The sequence below is a fragment of the Apostichopus japonicus genome, chromosome 19, assembly GCF_037975245.1.
Source record: "Apostichopus japonicus isolate 1M-3 chromosome 19, ASM3797524v1, whole genome shotgun sequence".
In the NCBI taxonomy this organism is placed as follows: domain Eukaryota; kingdom Metazoa; phylum Echinodermata; class Holothuroidea; order Aspidochirotida; family Stichopodidae; genus Apostichopus; species Apostichopus japonicus.
In genome coordinates, this window is record NC_092579.1 from 9,225,775 (window position 1) to 9,245,175 (window position 19,401).

Genomic DNA, 19,401 nt, shown 5'->3' on the forward strand with positions numbered 1-19,401 from the left:
ACTAAAAAAAATAAAAGAGTCATCACAAAAAAGATGGATTACAAGCAATATTCTCATTGAGTGGACATTTATTAATTTCATAAACGTATTTTATGCCTGTTAAAAACACTAATATCTTATGCTAACTACCACAGCTAACATTAACCATTTTGAAAAGGAGAAAAAAAGACAAAAATGTTGATATTCAGAAGATTGGACGAATAACATGACTGAATCTGGTGGGAACTTAGTAGAATATAGGTTTAAAGCCAATCGAATACACTGAAATGAATTAGATAAGCAGCATGTTGCTGATCTGAACCAACTGACAGACCAAATTTACAAATTTAATTAATGCTGCCAGCCATTGTTTCAAGTTGTGTATTAAATGAAAGTATTCAAATCAATTCCATCCAACCAATTTCTTTGTACATATCAATTACCTACAGTAATGCTCAACCAAGACTCCCAAAACGGGTCTTGCCCGACCACAACCTAACATTGGCACTAAAGGGGTTCAACCACCAACACATTGCCACCAATTGTCAGTCACCAGAATATTGCAAAATATACTATCATATCAACCAATTAATATCATCCTTCCCTGGGTATACATTTTGCATCTGTGATTTTCTCTTCTTTCCAGAGAGAGTTATCCTCAACAGCAAAAATATTTTATACAAAGATTTTAAATTCTCATTTGTCCTTTGTAGATTCCTCGTTCTTCGTCTTCTTCTTTGGTCTGTATAAACTCCCGACGGCTATGAAGGTGAACGTGAGGATATGTCCGATGAAATAGATGGAACTCCAATAAGTCCAGAGAGCTGCACCGGTTAAAACTAGAAACGCTATTGATAGATACTCAAAACCACGCATTCTGAAGAGCCAATTGAACCAATCGTAGGTGACTTTATTCTCCTCCGTCCTAAATGCTTTCATCATGAGATCCTCTGCGATGAGGATGATGGGTACTGTTAAGAGACTCAGATAGTAGCTGCCATATATACCGTGCCAGTAAGCACTTACTAACATGGTCACGAGGGTGCTGTTAAAGACAAGAGAAGACCAGATAAGTAAAAATAGTTCAAATGGTGTTTTCCTATGATTAAGGTACATAATATGACTCTGGTGGGAACTTAGTGGAATTAAGATTAAAGAACAGTCACATACTTTGACACATGTGTTAAATAAGCAGAATGTCATGGCTGTTCTCACAGTAAAATAATTAAAGTAAATAATTCCTCTTGTTGTAAGTGTGCTGTTTAACAGTCAAGAGACATTTCCAAGACTTAAAAAGGATGCAGTTAGGCAGAAGTTTAAGTCTTGATATGTCATATTCAAGCAAACTATAAGACTTCCAGTGCTAATAATGTTTATATATCCGTACTGTTTGTCAAGGTAACATTTAAATTTTGCTCAAGGTCTGGAATGCTCCGTTAATTTGATTATTAGTGAGATAAATGTTAATCGACCGTGTAAGAAATACTAATAAGTCACCAACAAAATTTTCTTCTATCTTCAAATAAACCCTCCATATAAACCCAGGATACCCTTGGGTGATGTTCAACACTGTGTTATATGTCTTTGACACATTCGTAATTTACCGTAAACATGATATTCGAGGCTGTTAAATGCTCTTGTCGTCCTGTTGTGTTTTTTGTTGCATCTGAGGGACTGATATTACAGCCTGTGTGCTAGACAAACTATTCTCTCAAATGGAAGTTATAGGTCACATGAGATGTTTAATGGATGATATCTCGATTAAAGTGGCATAGATCACAAGCTGGATTAATAGCAGTGGCTTTTAGTAGCTCACAACATAAGAACATATGAAAATTAACTTATAATGGACATTTAATAACCAATATACCACTTTGGTTACTTGTATAAATGGTTCTGTTTAGACTCTGTAATTTTAGGCTTCTTGTGACAAAGTAAGAGGGTCTGATCTTTTCATCGGATGATGTGACCAATAAGTTACTTCTCTATTTCAAAAAGTTGCCCTTAATTAAAAATGTAATGACTATCAAATAATCAGCCTTGATTCTGATAAACATCCCGGTAAGTGAATCTAAAGTGAGCGTGTCTTGAGCTAAGCCTTGATGTACAGTATGTCTTGAAGGTGAACAGAATTTTTCAAGAATTGAATGATCTATTGAGACAAAAATGTAAGAATCTTACAATACGTTACTGTTCATGAATATTCAATAGCAAGAGACATTTAATATGCAGCAGATACAATCAGTTGCTTCAAACAGGTCTTCTCTTGAAGGAAATCTATTCAAAGTCCAGATTAAATTATCCGAAGTAGAGAACTCCTGTTCTAGTTCGGGATTTCCGTTACAACCATTGTAAATCGTTGCCACATTTTGGAAATCGCTTCATGGCGGTAAAACAAACGAGATAACTTCGGTCACCAGGTCAAACATAAGCCTCACCTGAGTGGTTTGATTGGAAAACGTATAAAGACATGGTTCTTTAGCCACCACTGCACTGTCATATTCCAGCCCCTCATGGCGTCTCTAAATGTTGGAGTGAAGTCACACTTGTAAGGATCAATGTTGTGTATGGTCTCAAAGTCATACTCCTTCGTGTCATTCCTGTGAAAGAGAACAAATGACTCAACACTAGAAACAGGTGTCCTAATGTACCGTTCAAATCTAAACAATTTCTAAAAGCTGTTGTGGCGTCACAAGTTAGGGTAAATACAATGCATGTTCAACTGTTCATGCAAGACTTGCTGTAAATAATTCTTTAACACTGCATATCACATTAAAATGAAGGACAGAAAGAATCAGAATGTCAGCAATAAAGATGAAATTCTTCACACATGGAAAGTTTATAACAAAATAAATCATAATTGGACAGACAAAGCATTGGCAAATGTCAAGCAAAAGCTTTGTTCTGAAATCTCAAATATATATATATATATAGCAGGGATTTATAAAAAATGGGCGTGTGGCTCTAGGGTTGTATTTAAGGTGACTCCCATGTCATTATTTAATGAGGGACGTCCCCAGAAATAAATGAAAAATGTAGTCACCAAATGGTTCATTCTGAGTAATAATTAGACTATAATTTACATCTATAAGAAGGTCTATATTCAAGATTGAGCTGATAGGACTAACTTTTAAATTTTCATTTGTGGTTGATAAGGGGTGAGTATACACCCCCACATGCCCCTGGATCCAGGCCTGCATACAAAGCATGCAGGCAGATTATCCTACAGCCATGCTATGACCAGTGTTCCAAACAATAACACCTGCCCACAGTGCACAATAGCTTCCCGATGGCATTCCATGTCCGTCATAGAAAGTTTGTGATTGTGTTAAAATTCATCCCACTGTTCCATATAAGACGTTTAACCGTATTCCTAATCAAACATTCAAAACGCTCCACAGTGCTGAATACAGAGTTTAAGAGGGTTTTTTTCTCACAGCTGTATCTTTGCTGGATCTACCGTTGGTCCTTGTCCACATCTGGACTTCAGTTCTGAAGGATAGGCACCAAGAGCAGCAGTGATGCAGACACATTCTGAGAGAATCCAAGCAGAGTACATCCTCATCCTGAAAATCGTGAAGGCTGGCACCATGTATCCAAGCCTGTTGATGAAAGAAGCCACAAAAGTGTGTTTCTTACACAGCTGAGCAGTTGTAACTTGTACCAACTTTACGCTCTAGTTTAACCGTCACAAAATTCACTCTCAATTTGAATCGTCAGGAATTAAAGGTCTTGCTTCAACCTGTTTTATCATTTTTCTTTATAATACATCACAATCACATAAATCACAATTCATAGCAATGGGACAGGGTCTCATTTTATGTCATATGTCATATAAATCCCCCCCCCTCCCTTGGTGTGTGGCAAAGATCCCCCTCCGTCAACTCTCACCGGTCACCCAAACCATCCCCACTCTCTTCTTTATATTCATCAACTTCTAGCGATGCTGAAAGGTGATTAAAAACAGCAGATAAATGTCCTCAAACATATCAGGACGGCTGTGAATGGCTGCAATTGATGATGGCAGGTGAATGGATATGAATATTGTCACCTATTTTATTTTCATAACAATCTATTCACACCACTGGACTATGTTCCCACTGAAGACCCTCCCTCCTCCCTCATCTCACAACAACTTCCAAGTTCCACAAATGGTAAAATAAACATTTCATATTTAGATGGTACCATACCATGTGGCCACACACTACTCCAATGCATATTCCTATATGTATTCCTACCTGTACCATAACGGATGCTGATAGAAAGCCTCTTCTTTCATATTAGCATTGAACAAGTACGAACAACCCAGAAAGAGAGCAGCTATTAATGGTAGCACTTTCAGTCTGGCCATCAGTGGTCCCATCAGGGGGACATCTTTAGAATTATCATTGTGCACCCAGTCTTTATAAGTCCTGAATTTGAAGTAAGGGCCTGCAGATAAAGAAAGAATGAGTCTTTGACCATAATGTCCAGCAGGTTATTTGGTATGAGTTCACCCCCCCCATGGGTACAGGTACAGTAGATTTCTCCTTGTTATGAATACGAGTACAAGGATCCTGAGTACACCCCTGTGAGTACATGTACAGGTACAGTAGATTTCCCCTTGTTATGAATAGGAGTACAAGGATCTTGAGTCCATCACATGGGTACATATACCTGTAGGTAGATTTCCCCTTGTTGTGAGTACAAGGCTCTTAGCCCGACTATGCTAAAATATAAGTATGGACTCACTACGAATCCAATGCCCAGTGGGTTCTAGAAATGTTCAGAAACTACAATCAAAATTGTCCGCAGTATCCATGGACAAGTTAAAATTTTCATAATTTATAAGTTGCATTATCATTCTTCCATAGGTCTTCTTGATAAAGAAAAATAGTTAATAGTATGACCTCACAAAAAGGTCACGACCAGCTACAACTGAGGAAATAAACTATCACCAAGCAGTTTACATGTACTAATGACATATAATGCAATCAAAATAATTTTAACCAAATTTAAGTAGTTGAACAATGTTTCTCTCGCTTATATATCTATTGACTTTTCTTTGGTAGTATTACTGTATGCAAGTTCATTTGACTTTCTTTGATGAGATGTACTGTAATGGTTTACCTGTGAATAAGCCAATAAAACAGAAAGAATAATGCACAATATCCACAGCGGAAGGGTCATCTATTATTGGTTGGTATCGTGGTTTACCGTTTCGATCGACAGGATCAGGAACACCGTTTTCACGATTCCTTCTGATCTTATTTGAATCATGGATTTCATATGCAATTCCTACCAACTGTACAACAGAGAAATGACAAATGAACAGTAACACTATTAGTCATTACAGTCATTAAAAGAATAATCAGAAATAATCAAAATCAATCAGAAAACATGTTCCAAGACTTATAGAGTGCTTCCTAGTACAGTACAATATGTTCCAAGACTTATAGAGTGTGGTTTAATATGTTCCAGGGCTTAAAGGGTGTGGTTTAATATGTTCCAAGACTTATAGAGTGCTGCTTAATACTGTACCTTATGTTCCAAGACTTATAGAGTGCTGCTTAAAACCGAATGTTCCAAGACTACTGTAATAGAGTGCGGTTTAATACGTTCCAAGCATATTGTACAAATCAAACTAAAAGGACCTTTGAAAATACTGGCTGTTTCATAAATATAGGCCCTTATACTATGTACTCAATGAATAGGTGTACAAAAAAAAATAACAAACAACTAAAACCAGTGTCATCAATTATAACATAGACATTCAATAGCCCCTCTACTACGTACCACAGTGTTTTGAAGATAGGCACCGATTCTGGTTCACTTTTGTCCTAAGCAAGACATATTACCTAACATTCATGTCTCTCCTCTTCATCCAATAGATGTCCCATCAAGCCAAATTATTAAACATGATCAACTTCTGATATCAATATTTGATGATTTTGTCAGAACATTGAAAACTAATCATCATGACAAACAAGCTTGGTTTGGATTAGCAGATCTAAGACAAAATGAAATGGAGTTACAATGTGATCTACAGTACTAATCTGCATACAGTACATACCTTCAGTGTTAGCAATAGCATCACCACATTGGAAAATCCTGTTGGTCGCTTCAAACCAAAATATGAACCAGCACGGAAAAAGGTAACATAGGAAAAATTAAAGATGAAGCTACATACGTGACAATATCTGTGGATAGACAAAAAAAAATCATTTTAATAAATATGTGATCATCAAAAATACCTGGAAAACAGGTAAAGGTCATAGGTGGATTAGCAATGATTAAGAATGTAGAACCACTATAATTTTCAAACTACACATGCAACAGGGGAAAAAAAACCTTAAAGTTGATCAGCAATGCTTTCAAATATTTGCAAGATGGTCACACAGTGCTCGGTACATGTTATTTTAAAACATCAGTTTATTTTAACCACACTTAACTGCGTACATGGCACCTCTCTGTAACATTTCATTTTCTACTTTCACAACACTCCCCTCCATATTTAGAATAACATTAATGGTCAGAACGTAAAATGTAAGCTCTCTCTGACTGAAGCAATACTGGTAATCATTAAAAGCAGATTTCGTTGAGCTAGAGTCAATTATCAATACCAACTGATACCATTTGCAATATGCCTATAGGTGACAGTACAACTAGAAACCTAGCCTAGTACTAGTACTGTACTTAGTAGGAAACATACTAGCCAAGGCCTAACTTAGACTAAGCTTTACAAGAGATATATCCCTGGCTATAAAAAAAAACGGACAAGCTATATTACGGCCAAATAAATGTTTGTTAGGTTTAAACTCAGGTAAAAATTGTTACAGGAATAAAAATCGACGTACCTCCAACCAACTCCTTTTACAATTAGTATTGTACATAAAACGGTAATAAAAGCATGGAATGTGTGCAGGCCACACAATATCACGGTCATGAAAACACCAACACCAGTACAAATATAGGTTTTCTCCCGCGATTTCGCTACATTCTTGACGAAATAGCCAATAGGCATTGATATAACAAGCACAAACAAATAAATAAGTTCGTCTTGATTCATTTTGTGATAATATGTTCAGTAACCTGTCAGTTGAGATCGAGTCAATACGAAATACGATTGGCAAGTTTACTCTTTGGTAAAAAAAAAACGAACCATGTAAGTAAAGTTTTGTCAGGTGACATCAGCTGATGTAGATTCAACCATTAAAATTAAGGAATATATTTTGTGATATTGGAAAAATCTTTTAGTTTATGTAAGCAGCTATTTTATACAGCTCTCAATAAAATTTAAAAACATTATTTTGATGATTTTTCATTTTTGAATATTTTATTAAAAGCGACAAAATATGGTTTTGATGTATAATTAAGTAATTTTTAAAGGTCAGTTAATTACACGGATCCCTACTTAAAGTGAGTTTGTCAACGTTTCAAAACTTGATTTAGCAGAATGTGTGGGATATTTGCCCGAACTATGCGTGCACTTCACCAGCCGGGTTCATACATCAGTTGCAGGTACTTGCTAAGAGCAAATTTCAAACAATATAATGCAAAGACGAATAAAAAAAATGAAAATATTCTTGTTTTATTTTTCCACGTAGTTACGAGTGAGTCGTGTACAAGACCGTTGTATCTGTTTTCAGTATAGACCAAAGATCTAAAAGTCCATTTCTATGGTATATATACATACGATCTCGAATATCTACCAGCCCGCCCTCTGTTAACCTCAGTTGGCCAGCTGTTATTATGGACATCGAATTTAACAGGAGCAATAGGATCTACGGAATAAAAAAGAAAGCCACCATCAAATAGTTCGGTGACGGTGTTGGCCGTATTATACAGGTCGGGAAGAACAAACATAACAGTCTAGAACTAAATTAGTTATACGTATACACCTCTTTCCCAAGGTTCATCAGGGCATTGTGTCACATGTGCATGACTCATTGGTCACGAACAAATGACAACAACCAGAACTGGAATTTTGAAATGATAATACTAGTACTGTACTATTCTAGTACAGCTCTAACTTAGTCTACAGGTAATTACATATATGTCAGACTCTGAGATAAATGTATACGAAGTAACCAATAGAAGCTTACTGGATACAACCCTGTGTTTGAATGTTCTTGGCACCGTTTCGTCCTTACTCTATTACTAAACGTTGACAAAAGGACGATGGAAACCATCGATTCAGTAAGAAATATGTGACACGGGTTTGTGCACATTTTATACTTTTAGTGTTAGTCCTAACGTTAGTACTATGCATTTAAGGATTAATGCCTAACATTAGGCAAGGCCTGTTGGGTACAGGCCAACTAATAGTAATAATGTGCTACAAGTACAAATATTACGTACTGTTAGTCAAATACTGCCTAGAAATCATATATATTGCATGACATTTTCCTGCCTATTCTTTCAAAGTTACAGCATGATATAAGGCACCTTATCTTGCTAATGTTAGCCCTGGAATACAATTAATTGTTTAGGTTATCAGGATTGATTTAACACACTTGGTCACAGACTTGTAGCCTATAAGTAGTACAAGTACAACAGCATTTAATTAGTACAAGTTTCTCTTTGAAAGAGTACAAGCACAATGTTCTAAACAAGAGAACAAACGTAATTTTGGGATAGTAACAATTACTACTATTGTCATCATGTCCCGAGTACCACTGTGCATACTGAATCACGAGGGTGAGAGTGAGAACAGGCAACGATGTTAGAGTATGGGTATGGACTCCCTATAAGCCTGCTGGGTCATTCATCCGTATTATTAACTTTTGTCCTGGCTAGGCTACAGTAGTTGGATCAGCTTCACAACTCCTACTGTACAGGTAAACAAACAAGGCCAAAATTGTTGCCAGAACTCAATGACTGTCAACGTAACTGATTTCTGTGTTTGATTAATTATTCAACATATTTTATGATTTTATGTTTCCATATAGGCATATATGTTAAATTGATAATGATGTAATGCTTAAGTGTACTTGTGCATTTTACAATTTGCACATATCTCTGTTTCAATTAACAATGTCTGAAAGAGGAAATAAAGAAATTCAAAATTGAATCGATTATCTCGCAAGAGTTATTATCTGTGTCATGCAGTCAGAAACATGCATTATTTTGTATGAAGGATACACACATAAATACAATAACTAACTAGTACAGAATGCATTTCATTGATTTTGATAACAGGAAAAACTTTGAATTTGTGCCATCATGAATGCTGTTATTGCACTCTGTCACTTTTGTGAACTGCACGGTCCCAGGATCCTCTTCTCTACACAAGCCTACCATAATGACCCTGGGAAACTAGGTTCTAATGGTGCAGCTCTCTTCAGGAGTAGGTCAGAGACAGGTGGATCCACTTCTTCAGTAGGAAGTGAGAGGTCAGGAGGTACTGCTGGTAGCCAGAGGACAGAACTATGTGAGGTGTGTTGTTGCATCAGACTTCTTTTAAACATATATCTTTTGCATAATAATACTCCTCTAAAAGAGGCAAGTGTCTAAGAAGATATACAAGATGTTTCGATATCTCCCTCTTATAGATTCCCCAAGTTTGCTCATGTTTTCTGCAATTTATGTCTGCACTCTCCAACCCCCTCCCCCCCCAAAAAAATAAAGAATACAGAAATAGCAAAGAAATAACCCTTGTTTTCTCCGCGCCAAAAATAAATTAGAAATGAAATTCCCATCCCCCCCCCGAAAAAAAAAAACAGGCAAATAAATCAATCTGTTAGCACTTTATAGCACATATTTAGTTATATTAGATATTGTTTCCTGTCATTGGTAATTTGTTAATGTTTTTATTTGGTATATGATTGGTTTGCCTAACATTTTGTCTTCCCAATGGTGATACTTATAGCATTTAAGGAAAAAATTGATATTCTTTGGAAAAGAAATGTCTTCAAATGTTAATTCTTTGACACTTTCAACGCAGGCTTGCCGCTCCATCCAACACGGACATTCTGGCTTCATTAGCTACGATCACAATGTGGGTATCAGCTACACCAGTTCTCAGTACCCATCTCAGCCACAGATATTTACAATGGTCAGACAGGCTTGTATCAGAAGCTTAAGCTGTGAGGTAATTTACTTCTTAAGACATGGCCACCAATACCCAAAGTTCTGATTTATATGCAAGACACTTGAATAAACTAACTTATTTGAGCTGGGTATAATATTGATTGAAGTTTCAAAGCCATGAACTTTATAAATGCTTGTTTCATTTTTTTTGAGAGAGAGAGAGAATTAAGTAATGCAGTGAACAAATTTCTTTTGCTAGATATTTAAGTAAATATTCAAACAAAATTCTATGTCAAAGTAAAATCTGTTTGCAAAGTTTTAAGTTAACACCATCGCTTATCTGTTTTGCTCTTAAAGATAAGAACAGCACATGAGTGTTTCTTATCTGTCACTTGTTTTCTTTCTTTTTTGTTTTGTACACAGGTTTGCCCGGGTAGGGAAGGACCTATTTTCTTTGGGGATGAACATTACGGGTACACTTTGAGTTATACGTTTTTTGTGAAAGACAGTCAAGCCAGAGGTTTCCAACGATGGTACAGCATCATCGTAGTGATGATGGACAAAATGTTTCTCTTGAATTCATGGCCGTTCTTGACTTCCAACATTCGCTCGATTATCGACAAAATACAAGCACAGGCGATCAGCATCTACGAGAAGGAACAGGCGGCGAAATCTGAGAGAGCAGAACGAATCAATCGACAGTTACATGCGCCACAGACGTTCTACCTCCGCAGAGGTGGAGGCACTCAAGCATTTCGTTCACTAATAGATCTAACGGGCGATAAACAACTCTTTCGTTACTTACACATGCTATTCGCATGGATTCTGATGGCCGGCGGAAGCAGGTTCACAGAGAAGTTTCTGGAAGGTCCCCCGAATGAAGAGGAATTTCTGGATTTTGCTAGGGAGGAAGGTAAAGGGAATTAGTTTTGTGACTTTGTGTGTTTATTACTTTTTCTGTGTGTTTGTTTGTTTTTTCTTGTCAGCAATGAATCAGTCATGTGACTTTAATGATGAATTGTCACAATTAGCTAGAGGGATTTCATTTCTGAATACTGCTTTGGTCACATAGATTACAGACATTTTCGAAATATATATACAGATAGTTTGTGTGTTGTGAGTGTGTTGTCTCAACCTCTGTATACAAGCTGTAATTTTGATATCTGACAAAATTTCATAGAAAACTGTTAATAAATTCATTTCTTTCATCTGTCTTTGATCCATGGAACACACAGTTTACCATTTATATAGGATTATGTTCATTCCAGTTTGATGGTCAATACAGGATATTAACAGCCTGTGATTATGTATTTCATTGTAAACACTATATATAAAACAGTAACATCCTGTCAGCTTACATAATCTCTTATCATACTGTAGCCAAGTAGCCACCACTCAATTATCTGTGAAATGTGGTGCTTTTCTCCCAATAAGTTGCCTTACTTTTACAAAATGAATAAAACAAGGACTTCCTCTTTCTTAATTGGTTAATATAATTTAAAAACAATGTCCAAACTGTATTCATGAATAATATAATCCGTAAAACTGTGGGTAGTTTCTGTTTGAGTATTATTATTAGACCTTTTAAATCTGTTGGCCATGTCCATACATGTAGAGTTTGTCATTCAAAATATTTGCATTCTATGGTGCATCTGTAGTTTCACTTTGCTTGAACGTGGGAGAATTATTCTTTTGGTATTTCTGCTTTTGATATTATATTAATTTTCTCACTCTTTTTAATATCCCTGAAAACTGTTTTTTATATATTTTTTTTATATTCAATTGTTCTTTTCTATTTCACAGAAACGGAGGAGGGGTTTATTAAAGTCACAACAAGACATCCAGAGACAGAAAAAGTACAAACAGATGAAGTTTTGAATTCTTCTGAGGCTGAGCTGAGCTACTCTGATGATGGAGGGATGATCTTTAGATCCCTTAGTCACTTTAGACAAGTGAGAATCTCTTTATTTGTTAAATATTAGAAAGAAAAATGGATTTATAACCTTTTCTTATTTTCCAGGTTTCAGAAAGTGATTCACAATTAACGATGATAATAACATACAGTATGTTTACAGTGTTGTAAAGTGGATTCTTTGTGAAAGCCACAGGCTTGAAATTTTGAATCAATTTTGAATCAAGTTACTTTTAATAAAACAAATCACAGTTAGTACTTTGAAACTGAAAGTGAATGAGGTAGCTAGTGTATTGGGCAAAGAATAGTTTAAGGAAGAACATACTGGTTAGTGAGAATCTAGGACATTTTCAAATATCAGAAAATAAAATGTGACACAACCAAAGGTGGTTTTATTGTCTGGAGACATAACAGGGCAAAAGGAAGAATGGGTGCAGTTAGGTGGGGAAGATGCAGACACAATTACTAAGAGCATGATTTGGTAAAAGGAGGGTTGGGTGCAGGTGGGTGGGAGGATGCAGACACAATTACTAAGAGCATGGTTTGGTAAAAGGAGGGATGGGTGTGGGTGGGAAAGATGCAGACACAGTTACTTAGAGCATGGTTTCTTAGGAGGGATATGTGCAGCTGGGTGGGGAAGATGCAGACACAATTACTAAGAGCATGGATTGGTAAAAAGAGGGATGGGTGTGGGTGGGTGGTGGGGAAGATGCAGACACAATTAATAAGAGCATGTTTGGATCTCAATGTTGCAGTAATCAAGAAATTTTGATGCAAGGAACATTACTAAGTACGTACTGTGTTTCCTTACAATGAAGACAAACACTGCTTATTTGTGTTATGCTGAACTATAGTAAGATCAAGAATATGATGAACTTTCAGCTCTAGGGTAAGACACGGTGGGTTAATATGTTCATATGAGATGAATTTGTGGAGTGTAAGACACAGTGGGTAATATGTTTGTATGAGAAACTTTGTTAGAAGAAAAAAAACAATGGCAGATGAACCATATTTTGAAATACCCATTACAAATAATCTGTCACCTACCCTCAACAGAGCTCCCAATTTCCTAGCCATTCTCATTTTACATTGTTATATAGTGTATTATTCCGGTCTTTTTTTTCTTACAGGTGATCGGCAGTATTAATTTCCATGACTTGGCCTACCATATTCTCACTGGAAACCAACTCATTGTTAGAAGTCAGAGCAAGTGTACCCTTAAATCTGCCTTTGACGTTTTAAAGGTATTTGCTGATCGATCAGATCCCATTCTCGTTTGATTTAGGCCCTGGGTTAAAAAAGAAAAGCTTGCAGCAGCTACAATCCTGCTGCAGCCAAGGATGGATCAATACCAAACTTTAAAAAGTATCTGTGAAGTCCAGCAGTGCCTATTGTATGAAACCACATAGCAGAAAAGATTATGCCCTATGCAGCCTAGCTGCGGTGATGGTGCAGGCCACTCATCATCCACATTGTGTCATGGTGCCTTATTATAACCTTACACTCTTCCAATCAGGCCAGGTCAAACTTTTCAATTCAAATTATTTATGGTACTTTGAAGGAGTTTGATTTTCTTGTAGTTGTAGGGTTTATGCATACTTCCGTCATCCATGGACTGACCACTATGAAGCCACAGATTTTAGGAAATCACACTTAAAACAAGTTTACTTCTAATTTTGGGTAGTTCCCTTTTTTTTTTGAGGGTTTTAAAATACAGACAGTGTTTTTATCTCAATACATTACATGTATAGAGATATTGTAACAGTAAGTGAGACTTTTCTCTTAAAAATTTTTCAGCGTCTTCATATAAAGTTCTTTTTCTCTGGAATTTTCAGAGCAAGCATATATCATATAGGCCAACAAAAGTTACTATTTTTTATTCGAGAATTTTATCTCATTCTATGACTATTTCACCGATTTATGTCCAAATCAAGCCAATTTGGACCGAAATACAGTTTAAACAACCCATTTTTGCACACGCTCCAAAACTTATGTTTTATGAAAGAGAATAGAATAGAATTGTCTGTCAACAGTGGTATCGTCTAAGATAGGGTCCTATGTATTATATATTTTATTAACATTTTAAACTTTCATTTGTTGTTTACAGGTAGGTATTAATAAGAATTTTACTAGCTCTATATGATATTTTATGGCATTTATTTGCTTTATTTGATGTTTAAATGATTTTTCTTTCTTAAAACAATACTGAGCTGCCGCCCCTACTTTTAGTAAAAAGGTCCGTTTTTGATGATTAAGCCCCGCCCCCAAGTCTGTTTTGTAGCAGATTGGCTATGACTCATGGCAGCTACATGTTAGATATATGAAAATGGCTACCCTCGCTACCAATTGTCTGTACTGTAGTTAGGTACGCCAGGTGTAGTTTATTGCATGCTAATTACATATACAAATTCTGTACTGCTGAATTCTACGTAGGCTAGTGCATTTAATTTATATTAGGCCTTTGTTTTTGTAACATTCATTTAAGGATAGTACTGGTGTTCAGGTAGCTTTTCAGAGCAAGGGCCATGATAAGTTTGTTTGATTGCCCTTCATGTATTTTGTATAATTACGTATACACATTCTTGTATTTCTGAAGGCTACTTACTGTAGGCCTAGTGCATTTAAAAAAATATATAGGCCTAGGCCCCCTAGGCCTATTAGGCTTTCAGTGATAGCCACATTAGCATTGTACTGGTGTTCAGACAGCTTTTCCTAGGAAGGACCAGGGTAAGTTTGTTGATGGGTACGTTTAAAAGAGGAGCTGGCCATAGCATCACAACTTTTATAAGACTATAAAAATTGTATAAGGTTATGTTTTATTTATAAGGATATAAGATGTATAAGGTTATAAGAAGTATGTTTAGCTTTCTTTTGAACCTGTAATGTTTGACATCAAATGTATAAAGAATTAAAATAAAATAACAAAATGGAGAGGAACTGAGGTGGCTATTAGGGGAGGAGGAGGCCACCCATCACTTGCATATAAAAACTTGTAATCTTCTTTTACATTATTTTTTTCCAAGTCATAAATCCATGAAATCTTCATGTCAGAAAATTGAGATGGAAAAACGGGGGTTGTTTTGATATCTAGAAGTGGACACAGTTTTGATGGTAGTCACCACTACAGTCTACAGTAACATACAGTAGGTCAATAGGCCTAGCTCTCAAGGCAGGCATCAAGAACATGGTCGAGTTGTTCGCCTCTTCTAATTTGGCCGTTGTAATTGACGTCAAACTATATGACCAAAAAGTCCAACAGAGACTGACCCAAGATGAAGGATACCACATAAAAAACAAGTTCTTAAATATTCTATGACATTACTAAACCTTGCAACGTCGTTCTTTTGACTAACAGGCAATGAGCGCTAAAGGCAAGACTAGCAGGATAAAGTGTAACCTGCAGAGACTATTCGTGGCAAAGTAGCAAAAATGCAAGTTATATATTTGTTGTACCATGATTGATATTAATAATTGTAGAGACAGAGCAAAGATTTGAAATTATGAATCAAAATTAAAACTTCCAGTATTGAGATACTGCATCATTGATGCTCTTGTTTATATTGCAGTTATAACAGCAGTGCTGTTATATCTTGAACTTGAACATAATTTACAAGACGATTCTTCTTGGTTTCATTTCAGACTCTTCTACCTGCTGGTATAGGGACAACTATAGTCTTCAGCGATAAATACGAAGAGTCCTGGAAGTGCAATTTTTTAGGTCTGTCCCTGGACACCGGAATACCAGAGTATGTGCTAGCCTCGGAACTCTACATAGCCTTGGATATAATTCCAGAGGAGCGCAATCCGACAGATTACACCAAGGTTATGGTGGACTCCAACGACCCATTCCATGGATTCGGTATCGCCATTAAAAGTAGCGCCACCGTCCCAGATACGGGTAAGACGATCAACGGTTATCTTCAGTGTCGTTAGAATCGTTGTTAGATGATATTCAGAGAATGAAGGGAGCAGGGATTCCTTCATGCCCCCTAACCCCACCCTCACCTCACTCAGGTATTACCTCCAAAAAAAGTGGGAGATCGGGTTAGGAAAGTACTATTTTGGTCAATGGCGATGAGTTTTCAAAATGACCGGGTAGATCACATAGACAAAGCCTGTACAATCTTCACAGAATACATGGGTCTTAAAGTTTGTCTATAGATGTCCAATATTAACTATGATAAAGTCTTGCAAGTATTATATTTCAGGAATGGAAAAATTTGGATGATTCCTATTTTACCATGATCCATGCCTCAAAAAGAGTGCACACCTTTATCATGTGCAGTGGAGTTCAACAGACATCAAACAGTGGATTTTGCAAACACAGTTTCTCAAGAAGAGAATCTTTGTGAAAACAACAATTATCTAATTGCATCATTGAAACCTCAATGCAGTTTTAAACACTTTTCTTAGCTTTCATAGTGTATGTCACTTTGTCCAAAAGTCCAAAATAGTCAAATGAAATAAGCCATCACCAATGTTCTAGTTAGTGGAACTTAATACTTCTTTCTTGTCAATGAAACTGAACAATCTGGGGAGGCCTTGTAGGCATGGTACCTCTAGAAGGGAACCATCAGATATCAGAGTACTAAGAATATATCTAATTACATCATCGAAACCACATTGCAATTTTGTTTGCGTTTCTGGTTTTGTCCTCAGTTCCAACCTTCCAGAGTAGAGTGGAGCATATGATGGACAATACAAGCTTAGATGAGAATGTCATTTCCACTTTCCTGGCAGCCATTAAACAAGAGTGGATGAAGTAAGTTTGTTTGCTTAATAGAAAATAGATTATGCATCTATTTTCATCTTGATATCAACTAAACTTCTAAAATCCTTGTATAAAGGCCATACTAGTTTTTTTTTTTTTTTGCAGCGACTCCTACGGTTTAGCACAAATTAGTAATTAATCAATCCATTGTTTCATGAATAATAGTCTTGAATTGTAAAAGGCACAATACCAGCTGTTTACACCACACCTTTAGTAAGCTTTGTCTTTTGTATTTTTTGTGTATCCACAGTATGTAAACGTCTATTGGTCTCATTTTCAGCCACAAGCTCATTTTGTTGGCCTCCAAATAGTGAAAATAAACCATTCAATGCTGGTGAATCAAGTGGTGTTTCTTTGAAGATGACTTTGTGCATAAAAATATTTTGAATTTTGGTGAAGAGATTTTTCTAGATTTTTTTTTGTACTATCCTTCTTTTCAGCAAAGTGAAAATGCTGTTTAAATTTACAAGGGCTGGAAATCACACAGAGGAAGAGACAAACAGGCTGTTGAAGATACTGCAGGCAGAGAAACGAGATGAACCTCTTTTGAAATACTGGAAGATGGGTCTAAGTTCGCAGTATAAATCTCACCTTCTGACAGAAAGCATGGGATTGGCTAGCCCTTCAAGCTCATAGACTCTAATACTCTAGTCAGAGAAAAAGGGATGAAATTGTAATAAAAACTGTATATTGGATCTCAGGTCACATTACAAATTTCACCTCACAGATTAGCATGGGATTGGCTAGTCCAGCAAGTCCAAGACTATTATTCTGGTCACCAGAACAGGATAATTCACTGTGATATACTGGATGGATGGCAGCCACAGATTAACACCCTCTGGGGACCACACCCCCCCACCCCTTACAAAGTTTTCCAGACCCAAACCAGAAATAGAAAGTTGGCATTTCATGCTTGGAAATATTTCACAGAGGCTCCTTGACCTTGGGGGTTGATAGGCACTTGCCCCATATGCTTATTGGATAATCTGTAAACAATGGTAGTTCTAAGCTGGAAATATAAATCCCACCTAATGAAAACTCCGCCAGTTGATAGACACTAAGACTGGATAGAAAATCATTACAAACCTCTGGTGAAAGATCCTGCCTCAACAGTTACGTGATTCCAAAGATACACATCTCAAAAGTATGTGCCTCCAATGAGCAGGAGCAGAAGTTCAGATCATAGCCAAATCGATTTATTAAAAGCAATATTTCGGAAACGATTTGATGGATGCGATTGATGAAAACAGGTGTACAATGGTACTACAATGGTACCAAACAAGAAACTTTCCTTGGCAAGACCCTGCCAAGCAGTCAACATTATGAGATCCATTTGGTATAGCATTTCCTATGTTCAGAAAACAAACTGGATTGACAGGTCTTGAATTCTGCTCTATCTTCAATATCATGTTAGAATTCAGAGCCAGAATACAAGTCTTTTTTAAAGTCTTGCCTGGAATATTAAGTATGGTATCTGTGCATGTGAAATGCAAGTCTATTTGTCAAGTGACTGCAGTCCATCAAGTGGAAAATTTCACATAAATTTCTCTGTTAGTGCACCTCACTGATGGGAGACATACATGAGAGCATTTTACTCTTGAAGTTGTAAATGTTACATAGTACATGAAATGTTCATTCATGTGAAGCTGTTTTGATTTAATGTTTTAAACTAATCAGTGATTCATAGGATGGCTAAGTGTTTAAATTGGTAATTTAAGGTTTAGTCTCACTTTGACACCAAATAAAAGACATTACAAAGATGAATTAAGTAGTAATATTTTTTATTGCCAACATTTAGCCAAATACAAAAGAAAATGCTTTTTTTTTTGGCAACTTCTTGCTATTGATTCAGCTGAAAGTTTATGCATTCACTGGTGCTTTTATAGACCTTGTCTTGTTATGTGTAAATTTTCAACTCTCTATTCTTTTTTCTTTGGGGTGGGTCACATTGTTTTGATAATCAAAGATATATAATTATCTTCATAAGTGGTGGTGAAATTTGCACTACTTGAAATTTATCCCTTGCAGAGCTTCTATTGTAAGAGGAATGTAAACGGCAGTCATATGTAACAGTTATGTGTAACTGGCTAACCCCAGGGGCTAGTAAACCGTAGTAGGGATTGACCAGTGATAGAGATATTTAATAGTTTTGTGAAGATAAAGGTATTACAGATTACTAATTATATAATGGCGTGGGGATTTATAATGGCAACCAATCATCACTGTTTAATGTTGTGATGGGGTTTTTTTTTTCTCATCAAATTATTGAAATAATTACTTGATTTCTTACACAGTGACTTTTGTTTGAAAGCAGTACTAGTTCTTTGTGTCTTTGTATAAATTACATTAATATATGCAACTTCAAAATAAAGTTGAAAGCTGATAAAGTTTGCACGTTTTTTGTTTTTTTTTCTCAATACTTTCTTCCTTTCTATTTTTGTTCAAATTTTTATAGTGATGAGTAACATAATATCAGTTTTGTTTATTCCCCAAAGAGGGTCATACCGTGTGAGGTTTAGAAGCTGATCTCCCCATACCCCATTATCAGCCACCCCCTTACCCCCCCTCCCCTTGCATTACCTTGTAGATTCCATTAACAAGATAATACAATACAGTGTCTGATGTTCCCTCTCTTTTTTTCCTTCTTGTGGTATCAGACCCCTCACTTCCTTTGCATTCTCAAATATAAACAATGCTCATGATAACCATGACAAAAGGAAATAAACTA

At 36.3% G+C, this 19,401-nt stretch overlaps 2 protein-coding genes across 6 annotated transcripts; one reads left to right on the forward strand and one right to left on the reverse strand.

Annotated features, from left to right (window-relative positions):
* Window positions 1-50: 50 nt before the first annotated feature.
* Window positions 51-7,128, reverse strand: LOC139960378 (lysophospholipid acyltransferase 7-like). Of its 2 annotated transcripts, none has more exons than XM_071958699.1 (7): window positions 6,816-7,128; window positions 6,032-6,158; window positions 5,089-5,263; window positions 4,218-4,410; window positions 3,417-3,581; window positions 2,418-2,579; window positions 51-1,024 (listed from the first exon to the last, which is right to left on the reverse strand). In XM_071958699.1, exons 1-7 carry the CDS (start codon window positions 7,025-7,027, stop codon window positions 676-678), a joined length of 1,383 nt encoding a protein of 460 aa, XP_071814800.1. In that variant the 5' UTR covers window positions 7,028-7,128; the 3' UTR covers window positions 51-675. The 2 variants fall into 2 exon arrangements, with proteins under 2 accessions (XP_071814800.1, XP_071814801.1); XM_071958700.1 differs by lacking the exon at window positions 6,816-7,128 and adding an exon at window positions 6,411-6,614.
* A 654-nt stretch (window positions 7,129-7,782) lies between these two features.
* On the forward strand, window positions 7,783-19,063 carry LOC139960375 (folliculin-like). 4 transcript variants are annotated; one of them, XM_071958696.1, is made up of 9 exons: window positions 7,783-7,806; window positions 9,160-9,396; window positions 9,905-10,051; window positions 10,414-10,903; window positions 11,794-11,942; window positions 13,033-13,146; window positions 15,542-15,800; window positions 16,562-16,664; window positions 17,114-19,063. In XM_071958696.1, the coding sequence occupies exons 2-9, from the start codon at window positions 9,184-9,186 to the stop codon at window positions 17,307-17,309; spliced, it is 1,671 nt and encodes a 556-aa protein (XP_071814797.1). In that variant the 5' UTR covers window positions 7,783-7,806; window positions 9,160-9,183; the 3' UTR covers window positions 17,310-19,063. The 4 variants fall into 4 exon arrangements, with proteins under 4 accessions (XP_071814797.1, XP_071814796.1, XP_071814794.1 ...); XM_071958695.1 differs by lacking the exon at window positions 7,783-7,806 and adding an exon at window positions 7,829-8,002; XM_071958693.1 differs by lacking the exon at window positions 7,783-7,806 and adding an exon at window positions 7,830-8,177.
* Window positions 19,064-19,401: the final 338 nt, after the last annotated feature.

Excerpts from the sequence above, each read along its gene's own strand:
- LOC139960378 (XM_071958699.1), bottom strand. The coding sequence starts at position 7,027 with ATGAATCAAGACGAACTTATTTATTTGTTTGTGCTTGTTATATCAATG. Across the intron at positions 6,159-6,815 it reads GTAAAAGGAGTTGGTTGGAG|ATATTGTCACGTATGTAGCT; the intron begins GTACGTCGATTT and ends GTCTATCCACAG. Across the intron at positions 1,025-2,417 it reads TTTCCAATCAAACCACTCAG|CACCCTCGTGACCATGTTAG; the intron begins GTGAGGCTTATG and ends TGTCTTTAACAG.
- LOC139960375 (XM_071958696.1), top strand. The coding sequence starts at position 9,184 with ATGAATGCTGTTATTGCACTCTGTCACTTTTGTGAACTGCACGGTCCC. Across the intron at positions 13,147-15,541 it reads CTGCCTTTGACGTTTTAAAG|ACTCTTCTACCTGCTGGTAT; the intron begins GTATTTGCTGAT and ends GTTTCATTTCAG. Across the intron at positions 16,665-17,113 it reads ATTAAACAAGAGTGGATGAA|CAAAGTGAAAATGCTGTTTA; the intron begins GTAAGTTTGTTT and ends CCTTCTTTTCAG.